The 22,632-nt window shown below is 34.6% G+C and overlaps 3 protein-coding genes across 22 annotated transcripts in view; all 3 read right to left on the bottom strand.

The window, feature by feature from the left end:
• The window catches only part of LOC127706416 (sulfotransferase 1A1-like), a 139,961-nt gene that overhangs the window by 38,217 nt on the left and 79,112 nt on the right, over window positions 1-22,632 (bottom strand). The window lies entirely within an intron of this gene.
• Window positions 1,264-6,474, bottom strand: LOC127706415 (uncharacterized). The gene is made up of 2 exons (XM_052211020.1): window positions 6,173-6,474; window positions 1,264-2,977 (listed from the first exon to the last, which is right to left on the bottom strand). Exon 2 carries the CDS (start codon window positions 2,975-2,977, stop codon window positions 1,343-1,345), a length of 1,635 nt encoding a protein of 544 aa, XP_052066980.1. The 5' UTR covers window positions 6,173-6,474; the 3' UTR covers window positions 1,264-1,342.
• The window catches only part of LOC127706418 (sulfotransferase 1A1-like), a 90,263-nt gene continuing 86,041 nt past the window's right edge, over window positions 18,411-22,632 (bottom strand). Inside the window, exons 6-7 of one of the 2 annotated variants that reach the window (XM_052211046.1) lie at window positions 19,626-19,803; window positions 18,411-18,623 (exon numbers count right to left, since the gene is read on the bottom strand). In XM_052211046.1, coding sequence (XP_052067006.1) covers window positions 18,511-18,623; window positions 19,626-19,803 — 291 coding nt within the window. In that variant the 3' untranslated portion in view covers window positions 18,411-18,510. The remainder of the gene's footprint in view (window positions 18,624-19,625; window positions 19,804-22,632) is intronic. The other variant, XM_052211047.1, reaches the window with a different exon arrangement.

Below are 22,632 nucleotides of genomic sequence, written 5' to 3'. Positions count from 1 at the left end.
TCGACGTTAGCAACGTTAAACAGCATTATGAAGAGAATGTTTGTCCAGATTAAGGGTTTTTATTACACAAGAAAAAAAAAGTAGAGAGAAAACAAATGATCACTATCTGGAACAGGTGAACTTAATTTGTAAAATTGTAAAAAGAAATTGAATCAAAACAGCTGGGGTGCCAAAAAAAGTCTTCTTTTTTACCTTCTAATTGAATAATTCTATAAAAAAAATTACGATATGAATTGTTATTTTTTTAAATATTGAATATACATTAACTAGACAGCAACCTAACGGACAGAATGATATGTGTAGTATCATCATATGATTGCCAATAAGACAACTCTCTATCCAAGAACTAATGTCATTATTGTATGCAACTTTAGGTTAAAGTATGACCTTTAAAACGGAACATTCAATTTGGCTTACACCGCATAGTATTCCATTAACACCAAAGGGCCTCAAAACAACCAGTTTAAAACAATTCAAACGAGAGAAAAGCAACGTCATTTAAATACAAAACAATAAACGAACAGAACAGCAAACATGAAATATACAAACAAACGACTACCACTAAATTCCGGATAAACTAACTACTGCAATGTAACCATTACACTTTTTGTTTAACTATTGTAAATTAAATAAAAATAAGATGATGTAGTATGAACTATCCATCCAACCCAAATGTCATTCATGTATGCAACTTATAATTATACTGCCTTCAACGTAAAGCCATGGCCCATGACTCATATAACAAGCTATATAAGGTTATACAATGACCAGAATAAAACAATTCAAAAGAGAAAGACTACGGCTTGATGTATAAATAAAACAATAAACGAAAAAGTAATAGGAACTCAGCAACAAACGAAAACCACTGTCTGAATCACATTTCCGTTACACCATCGGACTTAAGCGTGTCATACCATCGCACTTTAGCGTGTTATCTGATCGCAATTTGAAACAAACAACCATCGCACTTTAGCGTCTGACACCATCGCACTTCAGCGTAGACCATCGCACTTTAGCGTGACCATCGCACTTTAGAGTACCATCGCACTTTAGAGTCCTACAAATGTATTTCGTCGTCTTAATGTTTCATGTACGTAGTTGTTGTTGGATTGCTGGCACCTTGACGTAAACCCAACATCTTTCTAACTATTAAGCTTGATATCTGGAATAGTTTTATTTAATATTTTTACTGTTGTTTTGTTGTGTCTTTAAAGCTTTTTTTTTTTAGATGTTCTGGTTTATATTGAAAAAAAAAAATAGACAAACAAATTAACTTTCAATCAACAACTGATTTCTGAAGTATAGTTCATGTTGACCTTTCATAATGTCATCACCAATTAGCTTATTTAAAGTCAAAAACTGTTAGTTGGAGGCCATCATTAGTAGCGGCATACATCTGTGTATATGTTCTATTAAATGCTATACCCCATATATCACCGTATTGTTTTACTTTGTCTAAAATATCCTGGTCTAAAACTTTTCCTTCTTTTGATAGCCTAACAACTGAATTTTGCGACGCGACATAAACGCTGCCATCACGGTCAACACAGATGCCATATGTTCGTCTGTTGGGAGGTCTACTGTGCTCTAATACAAGTTTGCCATCTTCTGTAATACCATAGAAAGAATGGCACGACACAAATATTTGGTTTTTGTCACCAATGTGCATGTAACAAATGGCTGTTTTATCTACACATGGAACATCAACAATGTGTAGCGGACTGCCGTCTGTGGTAAAAAACTGCATTTTCTTAAAAGTACCAACAATTAATTTGTCTTTACACAACGTAATACCCCAGGGATGTGGAAAAGTGTTTACTGTTTTACCGGCTTTCATTGGAATGTACTTAATAAACTGTATTTTCCTTATGTGTGGAAGTGTTATAACGGCCTCGTCAGTTTCGTCAATTACACAGATATTAAATGCCTTGTCACTTACATTACATGAATTGTCAAATTCTCCATTTGAAAAAAAACGCAACACTGTAGAATCGAATTCACTACATATAAGAACATCGTTGTTTTTTGTGATAGCAATTCCTCTGATTTTTGACTTGAAATTTTTCGTAGACTTGCAATATAATGTTTTAACCGAATCATTGTGGAGAATACTTTCGGCCACTTGGGCTTTACTGAACTTAGCATGTAAATTTAACGGCGTTTTCTCAATGGAAATATCCCCAAAGAATGAGGAAGAGGGTAGTTCATGCTTCTTGGGTAAATGTATTTCAATCTTATCTAGTTTTTGACATATATCGATAGACAATGCTTCCTCTTTTGTTTGTAATAACTTCAGCTCGTGGGCAAGGATAAATATTTGGCTATTTGATCCATATTTAATAACCTTTTCTAATTCCTCTTTGTGTTTTATATTTAAAACCTTTGATTCGGTGATGGAATGTTCTTGTTTTTGTAGATGAAGTCGATGCTCTTTTGAAACTGTCTCAATTTTCTCGCCTAGAACAGAAGCCGACTCCTCAATTTGTTTACATACACGAGCCTTTAAAGAAGTGATGTCTTTGTGTTTAGCTATCCTTTGATCTTCTTCTACTTTTAATTCTTTTTCGATTGCGGTTTCAATAGAACACAAAGCAGTTACTGAAAGTTCGAAGTCTTTTAACAGGTCAATGACTAACGCAGATGAACCAACATCTTTCGCCGCTACATCCAAAGGCAGCAACTTGTTGCATGCCCTATGCTCCTCGGTCATGCACTGCCTACAGGACAACGAATCGTGATCGACGCAAAATAAATCCAGCAACATACCAGTGTGCTTTGAACAATGTTGGTTTTTCAGTGTTGGAAAGATATCGGCTTCCGATATATCAAGTACATGATGGTTTTTCGTCGCTTTACCTTTTTTGTGGAACTGGAAACATTCTTTACATAATTTTTCCTCGCATTCTGTACACCATTTTACAGCGGGAACAAATGTATCTACCGTCTCACACGGCTGACAAAGATGTTTTGAAGCCATCTGAAATAGTAAATGAATTGATTAGTATGATTGAATTTTTTTTGCGTCTTATGAAATGTTTTAAATTCGACCATACATTAGGCAGGACGCAAACGAATTAAACAATAAATAAATTTGGTACGTTTGGCAAACTTTATCGACCGGGATGAAAGGGCAGGGGCGGATCCAGCCATTTTAAAAAAAAAGGGGGGGGGGGGGGGGGTCCAACCCAGGATAAGGGGGGTTCCAACCATATGTCAAAAGCATTGATCGTCAAAAAAGGGGGGATTCCAACCCCTGGACCCCCCCCCCCCCCCCCCCCCCCCCTGGATCCGCCACTGAAGAGTTTATATTCCTTGAATGCCTACATCCTTTGATTTGGCCGACAAAATACAGGTAAAAATATGCTGGCAGTCAAGGAAATAATGCCAGGTTAAAATTAAGTGTTGTCAAAACAAACATTGGCTGACTATGCGGTATGGGTTTTGCTCATTGTTGAAGGCCGTACGGTGACCTATAATTGTTAACTTCTATGTCATTTGGTGTCTGGTGGAGAGTTGTCTCATTAGCATTAACCACATCTTAATTTTATAGTTATTATAAATGTCTGCAGGTACAGTGAGGTAAGTCTTCCAATAATAATCATGGTCTTACTAATATTTCTTGCCAATGTGAAGCCAACAATCCATGGTTTATCATTAATCTTAAAGAGATATTATATCATGCTTTTACAATTTATAGTATACTAAAATGCTATAACTATCCTTTTCAGATAAATTGGAGTACTGTTGCATACAGTTGAGATGATACTTGTAAGGTGGTGTTGTATCTAGGTCAGACGAAAAAATAGTAAAAAAATCATTTCGGAAAAATACAAGCACTTATAGTATTCACAACTTCGTTTGATTTAATGATAAATAAAGTATGTTTGTAATCGTTGAATTTGAGATTGTTTGAAACTTTTCTGTTGGGAATAATAAGATGTATCGACTGATGGTAAATTGAAGTGGTGTCGTCACTTGCTTTTATTTCGATATTTGGTACCCCCCCCCAAAAAAAAAAACAAAAAAAAGAAGCTTTCCATTGTATAGTGTACATTAAAAAAAAAATTGATCTACGACTTGGATAAAAATTTATGGCGCAAACGATACTATTTCGGTAACTGTAAAATCCTCTCTATATATATGCAACTTATTTCATTCATTTCATAACATGCCTGTCCAAAGTCAGGAGCCTGTAGTTCTGACAGTGGTTGCTCTTGGTTCATCTCTGTCATGTTTGTTTTTCGTAAACTGTTTGTTAAATTAGACCGTTACTTTTCCCAATTGAATTTTCATATTTTTCATGTTGGGCCCTTTCATAATCGACTATACGGTGTGGGTTTGAAGGCCTTACGGTTGCCTACAATTGCTTACATCCTCTTAATTTGTTCTTTGGTGGATAGTTGTCACATTGGCAATAATACCACATCTCCTTACTTTAAAATAAATTACCAGCAAGAAATCATCTACAAATAAGTCAACATGGCCGAAATCGTCCGACGTCTTCTAAATGGAGTCATTAATGACGATTTTTACCAATTTTTTCTGCTTTTGGTTATCATCTTATATATATATATATATATATATATATGAATTATAAAAGATAGGTAGAAAATTTAAATAGCAAAAATTATCAGCAAGACAAGATCTACTATAACAAATAAGTCAACTGTTGTTGAAATCGTTGTTAGACTCCTTATAAGGGTGGTTGTCCTCTAATTCTATTCTAGTCCACAATGTTCATTTGTCCTTTGTTGTATATATGCACATACACCAGAATAAGCGACACAGGCTCTTTGGAGCTTTTAGTTACAATTTGTTTTAATTCTTTCATTATTTACTAGTCCAAGGAGGCGGAAACAGACAGTGCGTTAACAGCTTATGAGATGGAAGTTAATGCATTTGTTTACGCTCCTCCGATTATACACTTTTACTATGAGAAGCGGTCAACGGCGGGATGGGATAGTGCTGCGACTAAAAATCTATTCAGTAAATGAACTCTTAAAATAAAAATAGTAAAAGAGGGACGGAAGGATCTTTATTGGGACGTCGGGGTTGGGCCTTTATTTTTGGGGGGGGGGGGGGGGGGGGGGGAATTCGGCAGTAGGCTTTTATTTTCGCGGGAATTCGGGATTTACACCTATCGGGACTCGGGAATTAATGATTAATTGTTTGGGATCCAGGAAAGAATGATTTATTTTCTAGGGAATTCTGGGATGACACTCCCCTCCTACCACGCCTCATAACTTACTCGAAGAACAAAGGAATTACCATTTATGTTACAAGTGATGCATTATACATTTGACCCTCTAATAGATGTAGTTTGAGCTAAATAAAGTTATTTTAGTTAATAATCCCTTTCGGCTTGAGAACACGAATGTGATATTCATCATTAAAACATGTAAAAGGTCGGCCTGATCAAAACTTTCATATGGGAAGATTATCTCTGGTGATTATATTAGGGTTTGGATGGGGGTCCTTCATTTCTGTATTCTTTAATTTTTTATGCCATTTTTTTCTCTATTCTTTATACGTTTTGCCCATTATTCTCTACTCTTATACTTTAGCACCTCAGTATTCTCTTTTCTTTAATTTTTGGTCCATTTTACTCTATTCCTTTTTTTTGTCCACTTTTCTCTATTCTTTATATTTTGGCATATTAATCTCTATTCTGTAAACCTCCATCCACACCCTCTTATATCCCTGGTGACAAATGTTTTTTCCTCTGATCTGGAAAATGATGATCATCCTAGATCTTCCCCTATTTTTGTTGTGTTCGATTTTGATTAAGGATTTTCCGTACATTATGCCATGTTGCTTTTAACATGTTTCATTTGATTGAAATTTCGACCTACCGTGACTCGCTTTACTCGGAGCATAGACAAAACTCATATCTCATTTTTATTAGATTGAACCAGTTTCTGAGACCCCCCCCCACCCATCCTCCTTTTGCAACGGGTAGTGTATTCAGAAATATAGATTATCCGTCCAACGACGAACAATCGGAAAATGGCTATCGGTCAGGTTAACTTATATGTATTTTTATACTTCCTTCTTCCTCTTTAAATTTAGGTTTCTTAAACAAGAAAAAGTTTCGGACAATTTTAAATATTGTTTCAAAATGTAGCTACTAGCCAGATCATGATGGGTATAAACCGTTCAGTAAATTCCTTACCTTAATGCAACTTTAACCCGTAATAGACGGTGCAGTTCTGTATATGTTTATCTTCACACATAACCACATATATATTTATATACACTTTGTTTGTTTATTTTACAGGTAGAGTTGATTACTATATGTACACATATAAAATCGATTTAAAGTATGACAAATATTAAATTAAGCGTCTTCTGCAAAATTGTATTTGATCAGGAGAGGTTCTGGGATTAAATTTAAGGATATAATCGACATTGTTGTTATTATAGTTTCCGTAATAATGATATGGAGCCAATATATATGAATATATATATATATATGGGGACAAGGCGTCTGCGCTGTCTAGGCGGTGTTGTCGTAGAAGTGAGAAGTGAATAGTACAGGTTCCAGCCCCTGTTCAGGGGCGGATCCAGCCATTTTTAAAAGGGGGGGGGGGGGGGGGGGGTTCCCAACCCAGGATAAAGGGGGGGGGTTCCAACTATATATCCCCATTCAAACGCATTGATCGTCAAGAAAAAAAGGGGGGGGGTCCAACCCCCGGAACCCCCTCCCCTCTGGATCCGCCACTGCTGTTGGGAAGGAAGTAAAGATTCAAATCTACTCTAACATTGGTAGGTAGATTTTCTAGGCACTTTATGCATATTCTAACGCCTGGTATTTCTTTATCATAAGAAATCCGATGGAGAAGGTATAATTTACAGTTGTCACTACACATAGGCAAACATATCTATATACAGGAGAATCTTTTGAAAATGAATAACTTCAGTGGCCTGGTATTAAAAACGAACTAAAAATAAATGACTTTGCACAAGACGCCGTCGGATGGAAATTCTATATTCTGCAAAAAAAAAAAAAAAAAAAAATGCAGGATAGTTGAGGATACAAATGAGTACAAATTTATAAATCGAAATGAATTTTCGCGCAGCCAAAAAATAAGCATGCACAGCAACAGATGAAAATAAATGATCAATTCAGAAATATAATCCTCCTGTGCTCCGCCCTCGAGAATATCAAATGGCCGTCCCCTCCTAGCTTATGGTGAGAAAAAAAAAGAAGAAATGACATTTATAAGTTGTAAAAATGCAAATATTATTTCTACAAAATTGGGAACAGTTCTAGAAAAATACAAAAATTCGTAAGGGTTCCGCGGAACCCCTGTCTCGCCTACTTTTGCTGTCAGTCGCAGGCTCAACGAAAATGGGGAAAAAATTATTAAAAAATTTTCCTCTTGATACTATCTTTTGATTGTAAGAAGTTCTGTTCAAGTTTGATAAAAATCCAAGAAGGTTTATGAATCTAATAAATGTTTTAAAAACTTTAACTGCAGACTGTACGTAATGTTAACTGGAATAAAATTACGTCCATCTATAAGTAATATACGGAAAAACAGGAAACAAATTTTTACAAAATTTCCTTCTAGATAAATTATACTAGCTTTTGATCATAAAGAAGCTTCTGTCCAAGTGTGGTACAAATCCAGGATAGTTAAAGAAAGTTATTAAAATTTTGAAAGCTTTAACCACAGAGTAAATGTAATGTTAACTGGCAGAAAAACTAAGTCCGTTTATAAGTGAAATATTGATAAACAGGATTTTTTTTTAACAAAATTTACTTTTGAATACTATCTTATGACCACAAACAAAGCTTCTGTCCAAGTGTGGTACAAATCCAGGATAGTTTAAGAAAGTTATTCAAATTTGAAAAACTTTAACCACAGAGTGAATGTTATGTTAACTGGCAGAAAAACTAAGTCCATATATGAGTAAAATACGGAAAAACAGGATTTTTTTTTACAAAATTTTCTTCTGGATACTATCTTATGAACATAATCAAGCTTCTGTCCAAGTTTGGTTGAAATGCAGGATAGTTTAAGAAAGTTATTAAAATTTCAAAAACTTTAACCACAGTGTGAATATTTTGGACGCCGCCGCCGCCGACGACGACGACGCCGACGGAATGTAGGATCGCTATGTCTCGCTTTTGCGACAAAATTCGCAGGCTCGACAAAAATGTTCAGACTGGTTAGTAGATAATAAACGATCATTACATCTACACTGTGTCTAAACTACCTCGGCAAAAAATGTTTGGACTCGGTGGTATCTAATATCCGGCACGGTGACGGAACATCAATAGATAGAGAAAAGGTAGTTTTCTGCTTATCTATTTGTTATTGTTATGATATCGAAGAATATTTATACATATATAACTGTTTTCTATTGTAAGATGTAATATTTTCTACAACCGTTCTAGATTAACGGAGAAATAAGTAAAAATGCACGTCAAAATGTCGAATTGAGTGAACCTTGCTTTGAATTTGTTTAATTTCTCCTTAAATTGTTCACATGGTACGGAAAGAAAGGTATTAAAAGAAAGATATTGACATGGAGATTCCAAAACTAGTCACTTTGAGAACCTTAATCCTTGTATTTCTGCGTATGGAACGAAAGAAATAGGTCTTGTCAAAATGGAAGCACCCGGTTTTGTCAATGTTGTTTACTACACAATGACCCGGTTTTGTCTATGTATAGAATCCGGTTTTGTTTATTTTATGAAAAGAAACGTTAATATTGGTACCCTGAAACCAAAAATTAATTTACAAATGGCTGATCATGTAGGTTTTCAAACCAGATACCTCAATAAAGCGTGTGGCCAAGTTTGATTAAATTGTTAAAGAGGAGAAGATTTTTGTAAGATAATTGGCAAAAACGCAAAGACATGGTAAAAATCGTAATTAAAGGTCAATAATTCTTACAAGGATATCGGCCAAGTCGACTTATTCGTATATATTGTCTTGCTGATCATTTTTGCTATAAAACGTTTATATATTTCAAGATAATAGACAAAAATGGAAAAAAAGGAGAAATTTGTCATTCAAGGACATTTAACTTCTATAAGAATTCGTGTGAGAGTTTTGATGTGTACGGACAAAAGGTAGAGCTCAACATTATGAACATATCTGCCCCTGTTAAATTTTCTCTCTCTATAGCTGTTTTCAAATAATAGACAAAACTTGCATCCCCCTATGTTCTATTTTAAGCCATGTCGGCCATCTTTGTTGACAAGCGGGGTCATGTGAGTTGTTGAGGCGGGTGCTCTACAAGTGGAGCGAGCGGTATACTTTTTTTTTTTAAATTGTGCGATTTAGAATATTTGTACATGTTAAAACTGGGTTACTTCAAAGAAAAAGGAAGATAAACATGCTCTTATGCATATAAGTTGATATATTTGTGCCTGTAGTACAGTCTGTACCATACCCAATTTTTCGGTTCGCTTTGGTTTAGTATAATTTTGATTATTTTCGTCAAATAAGCTTGACTGCGTGAATTTTTCATTTAAATTCATACATGTGTATATATTAAGGAAGCATATCAGATGCAGTTTAGCAAGAGGAATTATGTTAGTTAGGTAAATGAAATGTGTTGAATACAATTAAAATATGTGTATGTATTCCAAAAAAAAAAAAATGCCCATGAAAAATATTAAATATCTTTTGATATAGTTGTTTTCATTATATGGTAATGATTGTTTATTGGCTGCTTGACATCCAGTTGGAACTATTTATCCATATTAGGATCAACATAATGAGTGAGGTGAATATTTCCACAACATCCTGAGTAAGATAATTATATTGCTATGCATGCAGATCTCAATGTATTAAAACATTTAATCCCGCTGCAAATGTTTGCACCTGTCCTAAGTCAGGAATCTGATGTACAGTAGTTCATACGTGTTTCTCGTTTCTCGTTTTTATATAGATTAGACCGCTGGGTTTCCCGTTTGAATGGTTTTACACTTGTAATTTTTGGGGCCCTTTATAGCTTGCTGTTCGGTGTGAGCCAAGGCTCCGTGTTGAAGGCCGTACCTTGACCTATAATGGTTTACTTTTATAAATTGTTACTTGGATGGAGAGTTATCTCATTGGCACTCATACCACATCTTCCGCTATATCTATTCCCTTAAAATACATTGAACCACATTCACATGCATTTTTCTGACTTAGCAAAATACTTTTTCCTTTTGACCCTGAAACCTGCAATGTATTTCAAACTGGAAGTGGTTGCACCAATAACACATCCCTAATTATTATTAGCATGCCAATCCCAATACCACCACTGTGGTCTCAAATGTTGGAACTCTTAAATCTTCCCTTACAAAAGAGTTCTGATTGCATGTCAATAGACTAACAAGGGGATATGGAGTTTTCATTAAAATAAGATAAATCTGTCATTTTTCAAAAATTCATGTGCATTTAATATTAATTTCATCCAAGACAGATAGCTCTAGATGTCTATGTCTGTTGTAGTCCGAGATTACTCTGACGTCCAACGGCTAGACAAGCTAGGGCCGTGGGACAACAGCCCCTGCCCCCCCCCCCCCCCTCTTGTCTGGCAACAGCTGTTGGACGTCGGAGTAATCTCGGACTATGTCTGTTGAAACAATGATCGGGGATGACAATGGTTCTAACAAGTACTGATGTGATCGTGGTCATCTAACGAAAGATTTTTTTTCATTTTTGTCTCCTAGAACAGGTAAAACGAAATGCATTTCAAATAACTGTGTGTTTAATAACTACGTGTCCTCGGCAATGATCTGACACAACTTTATGTTGGCATCCCGATTTTTGACCTTTTATTTACAAATCGATTTATCACACGTGCGTTTGAATCGCTCGGAGCAATATATGCACGAGAAAAACGTCTAAGAGAAAAAAAAATGTCAAGGATAAACTAATTTTGTAGCGGCATGCGGCCCAAAAATTGGCGGAAGCGGTAATTATTTTTTTTTATTGAAAAGTCAATTTCTCCAAAACAGGAGCGGGAAAATCCAAATAACTATTAATCAAATTGGTGTGGCCTTAAACACTAAAATTTACATAATTCATATAAAAAAAAAACGTATAGAGAGCTTGAACCTCAATTTGCGGTTTAACCTTCATTTCTATCTATTTCGCAGTTAGAGTATTTTTTTTAAATGCAAAACATAATTATAACTATTTTTGTTCCAATAAAGTAGGAATTCAAGTGTTTACAGATTCAATTAAATAATAAGTTGTCCTCTGTAAGAAATCGTTTTCCAACCAGCCACCAAACTCCTTTTAATTGATGAAGTTCAATTATGTTATGCGATTATGCCTTTTTTTTTCTTAGACAAAACCGGGATCTGCCTTGTGAAATCTAGGACAAAACCGGGTTGTACACATTGACAAAACCGGGTGCTTCCATTTTGACATGACCCATTTCTTTCGTTCCATACGCAGAAATACAAGTATTGAGGTGCTCAAAGTGACTAGTTTTGAAATCTCTATGTCAATATCTTTTTTTTCCGTACCTTTCTTTCCGTACCAGGTGAACAATTTAAGAAGAAATTAAACAAATTCGAGGCAAGGTTCACTCAATTCGTCATTTTGACATGCATTTTTACTTATTTCTCCGTTAATCTAGAACGGTTGTAGAAAATATTACATCTCACAATAGAAATCAGTTATATATGTATAGATATTCTTCGATATCATAACAAAAACAAATAGATAAGCAGAAAACTACCTTTTCTCTGTCTATTGATGTTCCGTCACCGTGCCGCATATTAGATACCATCGAGTCCAAACTTTTTTTGCTGGGGTAGTTTAGACACAGTGATCTAGGAAAAACTGAATGTATGCTTTTATGACCTCCAAAAAAGATTAGGCAAAATATTAATTTTCAGGTCAAGTGTAAAGATCTGATCACCTTATCGAGTCGACAAATTGTGTCAAATACCAAATATTAAGGAGTTCACATTGATACATTTTTAAATTGTGAACAAATAGTTTCCAATATCATAAAAAAAGGTTAATGCAAGATTAAGATTTTTATAAAGAAATGCAAAATGTTTGGACACTAGATCAAGGATGTCTCTCACATCAGCTCTGATACAGTGTTATTTCGATTATTCTTTCTCTTATTGGTATAGTAGTCTGGGCAAAGGGATGACAACAAAATTGTAATTTGGTGAGATTCATCAATGGTCTAGGTCCAAGGACTAGAATTACATGTGATATTTTAGACAAAGTCAATATGCTATGTGTAAAAGATATAGAATTAGTAAACTTAGATAAAACCATGTATTCAATATATATCATGGACATACTCCAGAATATTTGTGTGAACATTTTGATTTAAATAATCATAATACCAGATGTATTAAGTGCTGCACATTAATAATTTTTTGTACCAAATATTAAAAACTGTAATAAAAACAGCTTTGTCTATAATGCTATACTATACTGGAACAATCTATCATCCAATATAAATAACATATCAGACAAGTAGATCTGCTGTTAAGACTGCAGTTAGAGAACAATTAAAAATAACAGCAAGAAATATAGAAACTGGAGATTTTTTATGTTATTTAAGTTACATTTGATCTTTTTTTTCTTTTTTTTGGGGTGAAAGTCAAATTTTAACAATAAATTGAAATATTAATTTTATATATTTTCAAACAAGGGACCCCATTGGAAATAAGCTATATATTCCAGGCTTTTTTTCTAAGCCCTTCTTTTAAAATATATTATGATACTATTTTAAAAGTATATATATATTATTGTCTTGTATTGTGAATTTTTGTATATGTGCTTGAATTTGCCTGAATAAAACTATAGTAAAACTATATGCAGTGTATTGGTTTTGATATAGCTTTCAGTAACTGCTCATAAGTATACTCATCAGTGTATTGGTCTTTCTGTTTGTTGGTTTTTGTTGTTACATGTTGTCGATATGATATTGCAAGCCTTTTTCAACATGTCCTTATGATGTTGTGCTATAACATCACTGTCCAGGCTAGAGGAGGGTTAAGCGCTCACAAACATGTTTACCTCCCCCCCCCCTTCCTCCCCCACCACCACCACAGTCTGTATGTGCCTGTTCCGAGTCAGTATTCGTTTACGGTATGGATTTTGCCAAATGCTGAAGTTTTTTTCCCACAAAGCGATAAAGATCGAAAATTTAGATATCGTTATCTGCTCGACTCCGGGTGAGTTTATAAATGTCCTCATTTGTATGATTAAATAGAAACATGGTGCATACAATGAACGAAACTAGCAAATGAACATCCTTATTAGAATTAAATGTTTTAATGCTGGTGTCCCATGTTGAAAGAGTGCATGATGAATGGTATACATAAACCTTGCATAAGAGGGCACACGTTAAAAAGTCCCGCCTTCAGAACTGATTAGGACTGAATTTTATGTTGCGTCTTTTAGATCAATGTTCTCTACAGATATAGCAGAAACTAAACACTATAAATGACCCTTCAAAATACAATCTAATTAAAATATAGACCTCTGATTGCGTTATCCTCTTATATATACGAGCACGCGAGTTAATATAGATTTGAATTTTAATCAGATTGATTAAAATAATGCTAAGTTCAGATGAATCCTGTCGGACCTGCTTTAACTGAAACATCTAAATCATAAATATTTCCTTTGCCTTATATAGTTGGCCTTTTATTATTTTCAGTATCTGTGAACCAACTCTAATGAGGAAAACTTAACGTTACAAAGTGAACCATGAAAATCATATCTTGCCATGATCAACCCGGTCACAATCATTTTATACAGTGACCGCGACATATTACTTACAGAATTTCAGAAAGTTACCTTATCAAGAAAACTTAAAATTGACCAGTCGAATAGAAATTGAGGTTGAGGTCATAAAATTATGAATCATGACAAATGGACATGTGCACCCAAAAAAATTATTCGGTAGACCAAATATAGTTAGTTTACCTCGTGTAATAGTATCTGATAAACGGCACTATTCATGAAAACTTAACATCGATCACCGAACCATAAATGAACACTATCTAAAGTTTGGGTGCGGGGTTGGTGGACGGGCGTCACTTACTGTGTGATGACTGGTAGGGATGAGCCGGTGTATGTGATAAGGTAGAGAATTTTTATATATGAAATTCAGAAAAGGTTACGAATTGATTAAATTAATCAGATGTCGGTTCGTAAATCTATCAGATATTTGTCAAATCGTTTTATCGCTATATGCAATTAATCGGTGAAGTTGAAAATTTTACGGACCAATCACGAGTTGGTTGACCGTTGCGGAATATCTGTTTCATAGATGACAATTAATATGTTCCAAATGTCGTAACCACAATCCCGTCCTCTTTTCATCGAATGTGACCTACCGAATAATTATATAGAATTATCCTCGGACAAGTGGAGCAGGATTTGCTTACCTTTCCGGATAACCTGAGATCACTATCGACTTTGGTGGGTTTCGAGTTGCTCAGTCTTTAGTTTTCTATGTTGTGTTTAGTATACTGTTGTTTGTCTGTTGGTCGTTTTTCGATGTTTATCATTGCGTTGTCAGTTTGTTTTCGACTTATGAGATATAATGTCCCTTTGGTATCTTTTGCCTCTCTCTGAAATACCGTATTCATGATAGCTATAGGTATATTTTTTTTTGTCAAGCTCCTGCACCTTCTGAACTATAAAGATTGATACAAAGAGCCAATGCTCCTTCTGCCAGATCAGCATCCCAACGTCTCACAAAGAAGTTGAACTATGAGCTATATGCAAATGATACCCCTGCTGTAAGTATTCGGTTAACAGGAAGTTGACAAGCAATGGATGTGAAAACAAATAGCACTGTATAGCATGATCACATGAAGTTCGATACCATATCTAAGAAAGCTCGATCAATCTGATTTGTAGTTCCTGAGTGAGGAAAGTGAGTTCATAACTTCATTGGACAAACGGACCGGCAGACTTAAACCAGTTTACCCCCCCCCCCCCCCCCCCCCTCTCCCTCATCTAATATATAGGGTAGGACTATAATGACAGAAAGTGCACATAAAAGGCTGAGGGGAGAATAGAAGGGAGATGGGGAGCTGTGAACCTCTATTATGGGCAGCTAGGACAATGATAACAAATTATACTATTGATACCCTAAGGATTAACCTTGTTAAGTTGTATTTGAATTTCAAATGAACTTAGTAGATGTGGAGGAGAAAATCTGTTAACAAGTTAATGAAGGAGGAGTGAACGGATAACAAGTGATATAAAAAGCTAATAAATGCCTTTTACCAGATAAACTAACTATAATTCAAGTGCCTCAGCGCTGTCTGAATTTCGGAATTATATTGTACTGTTGAATTTTGTCATATCTAACTCTATGTACATTTGTAGTTTGAACGAACCTACTAATGAAGGCAGATCTTTGATAGGCTCCATTAATCTAATTTTTCTGTCGAACATTTTTTTGCCCAATAAATTTTATGGACACAGGTCAATTTGTTGAACACTGATGATCTCTAGATGTCTTTTGGTTTTTTGTGTTAATGGATTGCTGTCTCACTTACGTTTAAATTGCTTCAAATGCTTTATATACACATGCTTATCAGATGCGGATCCAGAATTTTGAAAAAAAGTGGGGGGCGGGACCCCCAAACTAGGCAACGTTTGGAGTGGAACATGTAAAAAGTCTATGCATTCACCATAAATGTAGCTCCATAAATCCGCCTATGTTTGTTCAATGAACACACATGCATTGTTGAACAGCATATATGAAACAACAGTATATTTAGAATGTAATCAAACATGCTGGCTCACTATATAACATTTAGTTTAGTGAACTGTGACATCTGGAACCAAATCCTAATTGAAAACAGACCATACATTTTAATAAGTTCACAAATCAAATTGAACTCTAATTGATGTGACCCTAATATCATTTTAAACTACCGTTTACTTAAAATATTTAGCCTGATACAGGACAGACGCACTCAGTCTATAGGAGGGTCTGGATTGGGTTTACAGAATAAAGAATAATGACAACAAATGAACGAATAGAGGAAAAGGGCCAAAAAATGAGCGAATAGAGGAAAAGGGCTAAAAAAAATGAGCGAATAGAGGAAAAGGGCCAAAAAATGAGCGAATAGAGGAAAAGGGCAAAAAACAAAAAAATTAAAAAAAAAGAATAAAGGGGATGCAAAAGTAGAAAGAATAACTGTGGAAAATAAAAGAATCCTGTAATAAAATACTGATTACAGAGGAAAGACATCATATAATTACAGAATAAGCATTATTTTGAAAGATAAAAAAAAAAATGACCTAAAACTTTGAAGAATACAGAAATTAAGGACATCCGCTCCACACACCCCATTTTTTCGATCACGACCTTTAAAACTTAGGTATTTAGCTATTTTTAGGTACGCATCCCTGCTCATACGTTGCATATAATTTGCATAAATATAATGACTGTTCATACCTGCGAGACATAATGCACGTATAAATGACAATTTTAAGTATATTTGATTAAGAATAAATTAATTTTAATCCTGGTATCTATGATGAGTTTATTTAGTCTCAATTAAAACTTAAAACCTTAATAAGAATATTTTCTTAGCCTGGTTGTATATATCAATGAATTATAGATATTTTTTGGCAGAAAAATCCTTTTGTTTGAATATCTTTCTGCTTTCCGACCACTGTGTTTCCGACCTAAGATAAATATTGTAAACAGAAATATCGTTTTCTTAATTTACTTCATGCTTTCCGACATATTCCCATGCTATGATTGAAATACAAAATATCAAATGATAAACGTTCAGAAAAAATCAGTTTATTCTGGGACATTATATATCAATTAACTATTCCCAGGTTTATTGTCACAATGCACAATAGCACGCTGTATTAAATACTACACACACAACGCGTACAGAGACCGTCTCAATAAAAACATGAATTATATAATTGCGTTATCATTATACTTGATATTTGATAAACATTCACATTATTAAAACACATATGTTTTGTCAAAAGGCAAATAGGTTCTAACATAAAAATGATTTTTTGACTGCAACATAGTCTTTAATGTTTTACTTTCTAATCTACAAATGAACCTTGATTGCTGAAATATACAATGTCACGTGGTAGCCTATCCATAGGGGGTCCGTATCAAAGACATAGATAACTACCTGTATAAATGATCGAAAATCCCTCACGCAAAAAAAAAAAAATACAGTCAGACACAATGACAATATCCCGACCGATTAACTGGGGTCGTAACGAGAAAGGATGAAAAAAGTGATTGGTTACCGTTCAAGTTGACCACACAGTCTCGGTTTAAACCCAGTAAAATAATATGGGATCCAAACTAATATTAAAAAAAAACAGATTAATTCATTGCATAGTTTAAACAAAATAATCAAGTACTGTCCTGTTGAGCTTCGTGCTTCACATTAACAACTCAGGGATTTTTTGGCACTGTTATTGGATTTCAAGCTCCATTGAAAGTGATCAGCATTGTATGTATCCCTGGAAGGTGTATAAATTGTACATATACGTAAGCTCTGGGTCCCATCGCAATTGTGGTGCCCTTGCTGCTACAAAAAACAGAAACGGGCTTTCATGTGTTACACACAAGGTTAATAGATACTAACATTATCATGCACCTGATCTTTCTCTTTGTCCCATGTATGCAAGTGGTTCCTATGACATTTACTCGAACCTGCAGTGGATTCATCTATTTTCGTGGGAACCAATTTTCGTGGATTGAGGAAAACAAGCATTTTCGCGGATGTTTTATTTCGTTGTTTTGACAAAGTCTGCATGCATTCCTTTTGAAAATTTTTAATTCGTTAAACATTTAAATTCGTGGTTCATCTGTACCCACGAAATCCACGAAAATTGGTATCCAACGAATATTTTAAATGAATCCACAGTATTCTTTATCTTCTTTTTAGTTTTTTAACTTTTTATTATGAACAATGATGAAGTATTTTGAACATTAAGAATTTCTACCCAATAACATAAATAGCATTAGGCTTAGCCGTATTTGGAATTACTTTATGGAATACTTCTTCAATGCTCTTCAACTTTGAACTTCCAACTGTTATGATTTGAGTGCTACTGATGATGTGTTTATAATAGAAATAAGAAGATGTGGTGCCAATGAGACAACTCTCTATCAAAGTCACAATGTGTAAAAAGTAAACCATTATAGGTCAAAGTACGGTCTTCAACACGGAGCCTTGGCTCACAACGAACAGCAAGCTATAAAGGACCCCGAAATGACTAGTGTAAAACAATTCAAACAGGAAAACCAACGGTCTGGTAGATGGATAAGTTAACAACTACTATTTCCTCAGAAAAAAAAAACAAGCTATTCATTACATTGTTAGTTTGTGAAAAAAATCATTTACGCATAGAATGAATGATTAACAGACAAGATATTTTGAACATGAACAGAAAAAACCCTCATTCTTTCTATGTTTTATTGTATGAAACACTACATAGGCTTACAAAATGAAAAGAACACATAAAGAACGATGTGAGCATATTGTATTAATCAATCGATTGTTTATAATGTATATTTGTAAGTGAACTTTATATCTTTCATTCTTTCGTTGTAAATTCTGTCAAATTCTTCATTTTCTGAGACAGTAAAATGGTTCTTCCAATCTCCAACTTCACCTGTAATAACAAAATGTAAACATCAATGTATCAATATAAATTGACCAGATATCTATTGATCTATAATTATTTAGCAACGCGACTAAAATGTGATATGTGCTGACTCACGCATGGACTTAAAACTAATATACCTTCTTCTTTGGAGTGGGATACAGGGGCCTTGGTGGCCAAGTGGTCTAAGTAGTTCATCTAAATTATCACTAGCGTGTTAACACTGAGTTTGTAATATCGAACCCAGCATGTGGCAGGTGCGTTCGACTCCAATTTTAATTGCCCAAGTGGCAAGGTACGTTTGACTTTAATCTAAATTGTCCACGTGGCAAGGTGCTTTTGATTCCAATCTAAATTGACCACGTGGCAAGGTGCGTTTGATTCCAATCTAAATTGTTGTTCGTTCAGAGTACTCCGTATTCCTTCGCAAATAAAAACTGACAGCCACGATATAACCAAGGGTGATGAAAGTGGCGTTAAAGATCAAAATTTACTGAACGGCACAACAGACTACAACGACAATGAACACCTGACTCCTTCAAATTATAATCAGACTTACAAACACAATCAAACACAAACGAAGAGCATATTTATAATATCCATTTATTTTTTCAGTTTGAGTTAATTTATTTCAAGTAAGTTTTACTTTCAGTGACAAAAATAATTTAGTGGCTCTCGGCTAATATTTTACAATATCAACTTACAGAACACACGAAAATCTATGCATATTGCAAAATAGGTTCTTTGAACATACAAGTTTAGACTAGAATGTTAAGCAAATTCTAAAAGAGGTAGGCCTAGAATACCGTGATTTTAAATAATTATGTCCCTTTTCAAAGGTCTACCTCCTTAAAAAGATAGATTATTTCACTTCTATGTTACATGAGTGTTTAGGAAGCATTGAGGGAACCAAACTATTAAAAAACGAATCACTGAGTTTAAGATTTATCTCCATTTATCCGACCCATTCAAACAATCTGTACATTTTGTAATTACTATCAATAACTTTACCTTTTCTATACATAAATGAAAATGCTTGCTTCGGAACTCCTTCAAGAGCAGCTACTTTGGTGTTATCAGCTTTCTTTAGGTTATCAAAGCAACATTTATCCACTACTTGATGTATAAAGTCGTCAGCTCTGTTAATACCTAAATACTTCACGATTTTCCTCACTTCATCAACTGGGTTCTTAATAAAAAAAAAAAGAAACATGCTATATACACATACACACTATTCATACACATACGTGTACACATCATAAACAAGTCATACACATTCATGTACACACCATATGCAAGTAGTGATCGAAAGTCGATATTTGGGAAAATTATTTATTTTGAATTGAATTCATCACCTTTGCAAACTTTTCAAATGTTATGCATGTCTTCTAAATGATACACCAGAGTGAATCTCTATTCCATTTCTAGTTGTTTTGTGTTTTTAATGTTTAACTTCAGAAGCGTTACCTAACCTTTGGCAGGCATGTTCGGTCAGATAATCTTTCTGTTTTAATGTTTGATTCGCAAGAATACAAAACGGTCGAGAGGGCTTTCGGTAGTGGCTCATAAAGTTTTTTTTTCGATAGACGATAGACGACGTTGAGTGAACTACTTTATGCAACCAACCAATGGCGGCGCTAATAACACGCTAAAAAAATATCATCGTTAAATTTAATAATCAGAGGCGAATTTAGGGGGCGCAAAGGAGCCCCCCACCCTTTTTTGTGGGAAATATTTGGTTGATTATATAGGGAATCACTGAAGCATGAATGGAGAGCTCCTCCTCTTAGGCAAGTCAGTGGGTCCCTACTTATGAAAATTTCTGGGTTCGCCACTGATAATAAACACGAAATATTCATTTGAATGATAACAAGATATTTTTGTAGTTTAGTTTTCCCTATAAATGTATTGTTATAGATTCAAACTAATCCCATAGTGTAAAATGATATTCCTCGGACAACTTTCAGCGATACAACAACTCACGCTCAGCCAACTAACAGAAGGGTATAATTCATTACCAAAGGAATTCCAACTACTTGTTGAGTTTTGTATTTTTACATCAACTAATTAACCTGTAAAAAAGGTATATTCAAAATGCCTTACCGATTTCATATCTTCGTAGTACACGTTGTGTATTGGTAAATCGGTTTGGTCATATAACATTTCTTGTAGTTTCTTGGTATAATAAAACCAGTTGTGGTTTGTGTCTGTTTCTGAAAAAAAATTAAAGATTAATTAACTACATTTATTTGAAAGAAAAGTATGATTATTGCATTGAATGTCAACAGATACCAAGGGCCAATCATAAATCAAAAGTTAAAAAGAGACGGAGACAGGAAATTATAACGTAGGAAACAGTCCACAAAACACTACATGGAAAAATCAAAATTCAGCAGCACGTGTCCCGACATAAACATACAGTTATGCTTAGGTGCACCCAAAGTGGTAGAGCAGTTCCGACTCCAATAATGACACCCGTCGTTGTACCTCATTAGAAACTGTTTTGTAATATTCAGAAATAAGATATAATCAGTATGTAGATTCGTTAATGTCTAACCAAAACTGTAACAACATTTATAAATTGTACTGAATGTTGCCTTACAATACTTATCTAAAGTTTTTATGCTTAAAAGGCGAGGCCTAGTGACAGAGTAGTCTTGAGTAGAGTTTATTTACAGTATTACTAGTATGTCAACACTAAGGTTGCAAGTTCGAACCCCGCACATTCCAGGAGCGTTCGACTCCGGCCGGCGATCCTACCGGAATTGACTAAGATTTCAAATGTTCTTGTCGAAGGTCGTCGGTTTTCTATAAGAAGTTGCGGCTTCCTCAGCAAAAAAAAAAGAGATGAGGACTGAAAATAGCGTTAAACACCAATATTCAATCAATAAATACATCATCAAATATGCTCTCAAACACTGACGCGGTAACACGACTTGTCAATTCGTTACATATATTTTTCAAGCAATAGAGATGTCGCGATATTTCATTATTAGTTAGACATATTGTCAGATCCCAGCACGCTTGCATATATTGTGATAAAACTTTCTTCTTTTTCAGAAGATCAAAAGATTTTTGTTCATTATAAATCTAGGATGTCATAAATCAAGGCAATTCCAAAGGAAGAACTCGGCAATCAATCATTAAATGCAGGACTTCGGGAATGTTCGGATAGCCGACGGAAGTTGTACATTTAGGATGTTTGCTGACTGCCATTTTAAAATAAAACAATGTCAGAACGCTAAAGGCAACAATATAATACCCAAGACTAGTACAATCATTTCTTATATACACATCAATACATATAAGAACTAAGGGAATCGCTTGAACTTTAAACGTCTTCTAAAATATTATGAAAGCATCAACCGCAATGCAAAACCAAACTCAGTCAAAATGTAATGATTTGAAAAAGGACACAATTGGACAACAAAAGATGGTTCACATTGTTAATGATAAAATTCTAACCTAGCTTCAACCATGATGACAGGAATTCACTAAATGTAGTTTCACCATCAAACGACCCAAAAGCCTTCATGTGGTAAAACAGAGACACAACTGTATCTTTTGGGTTTCTCTGAACCACAATAACTTTACACTTCTTTTCAATAGCTTGTTTAGGAATATGATGTAAAAGGAGGTGTGAATTGAAGACACGAGGTCTCTGCATGTCTTTGAATTCGTCAGGGTAATGAAACTCTAGTTGTCTTCTTGCTTTTGACATCTTCTCGTATTCTGTTGAACCTTTCATTAGCATGTTAACGATCTCCCATGTCCAATGAGTTCCTGTCAAGAGTATTAATACAATGCGAAAATGTCTATATAAATTTCTACAAAAAATATATTTTATGTTTCAATCACTGTTAACACACAAATATAAATTTCGCCTGTGTCATAGAAAAATGTGATCATAAACTTTAACAATTACTGAAGCCAACAACAACGACAAACTAAACAGCACGCTTTAATCCCGCATGCGCAACTATTTTCACGAGACATACATCTAATATGTGTTTGTTTT

The sequence above is a fragment of the Mytilus californianus genome, unplaced genomic scaffold (genome assembly GCF_021869535.1).
Source record: "Mytilus californianus isolate M0D057914Y unplaced genomic scaffold, xbMytCali1.0.p SCAF_6, whole genome shotgun sequence".
In the NCBI taxonomy this organism is placed as follows: Eukaryota; Metazoa; Mollusca; class Bivalvia; order Mytilida; family Mytilidae; genus Mytilus; species Mytilus californianus.
Note: the sequence above shows the minus strand (reverse complement) of the source record. Positions and strands in the feature narration are given on the sequence as shown.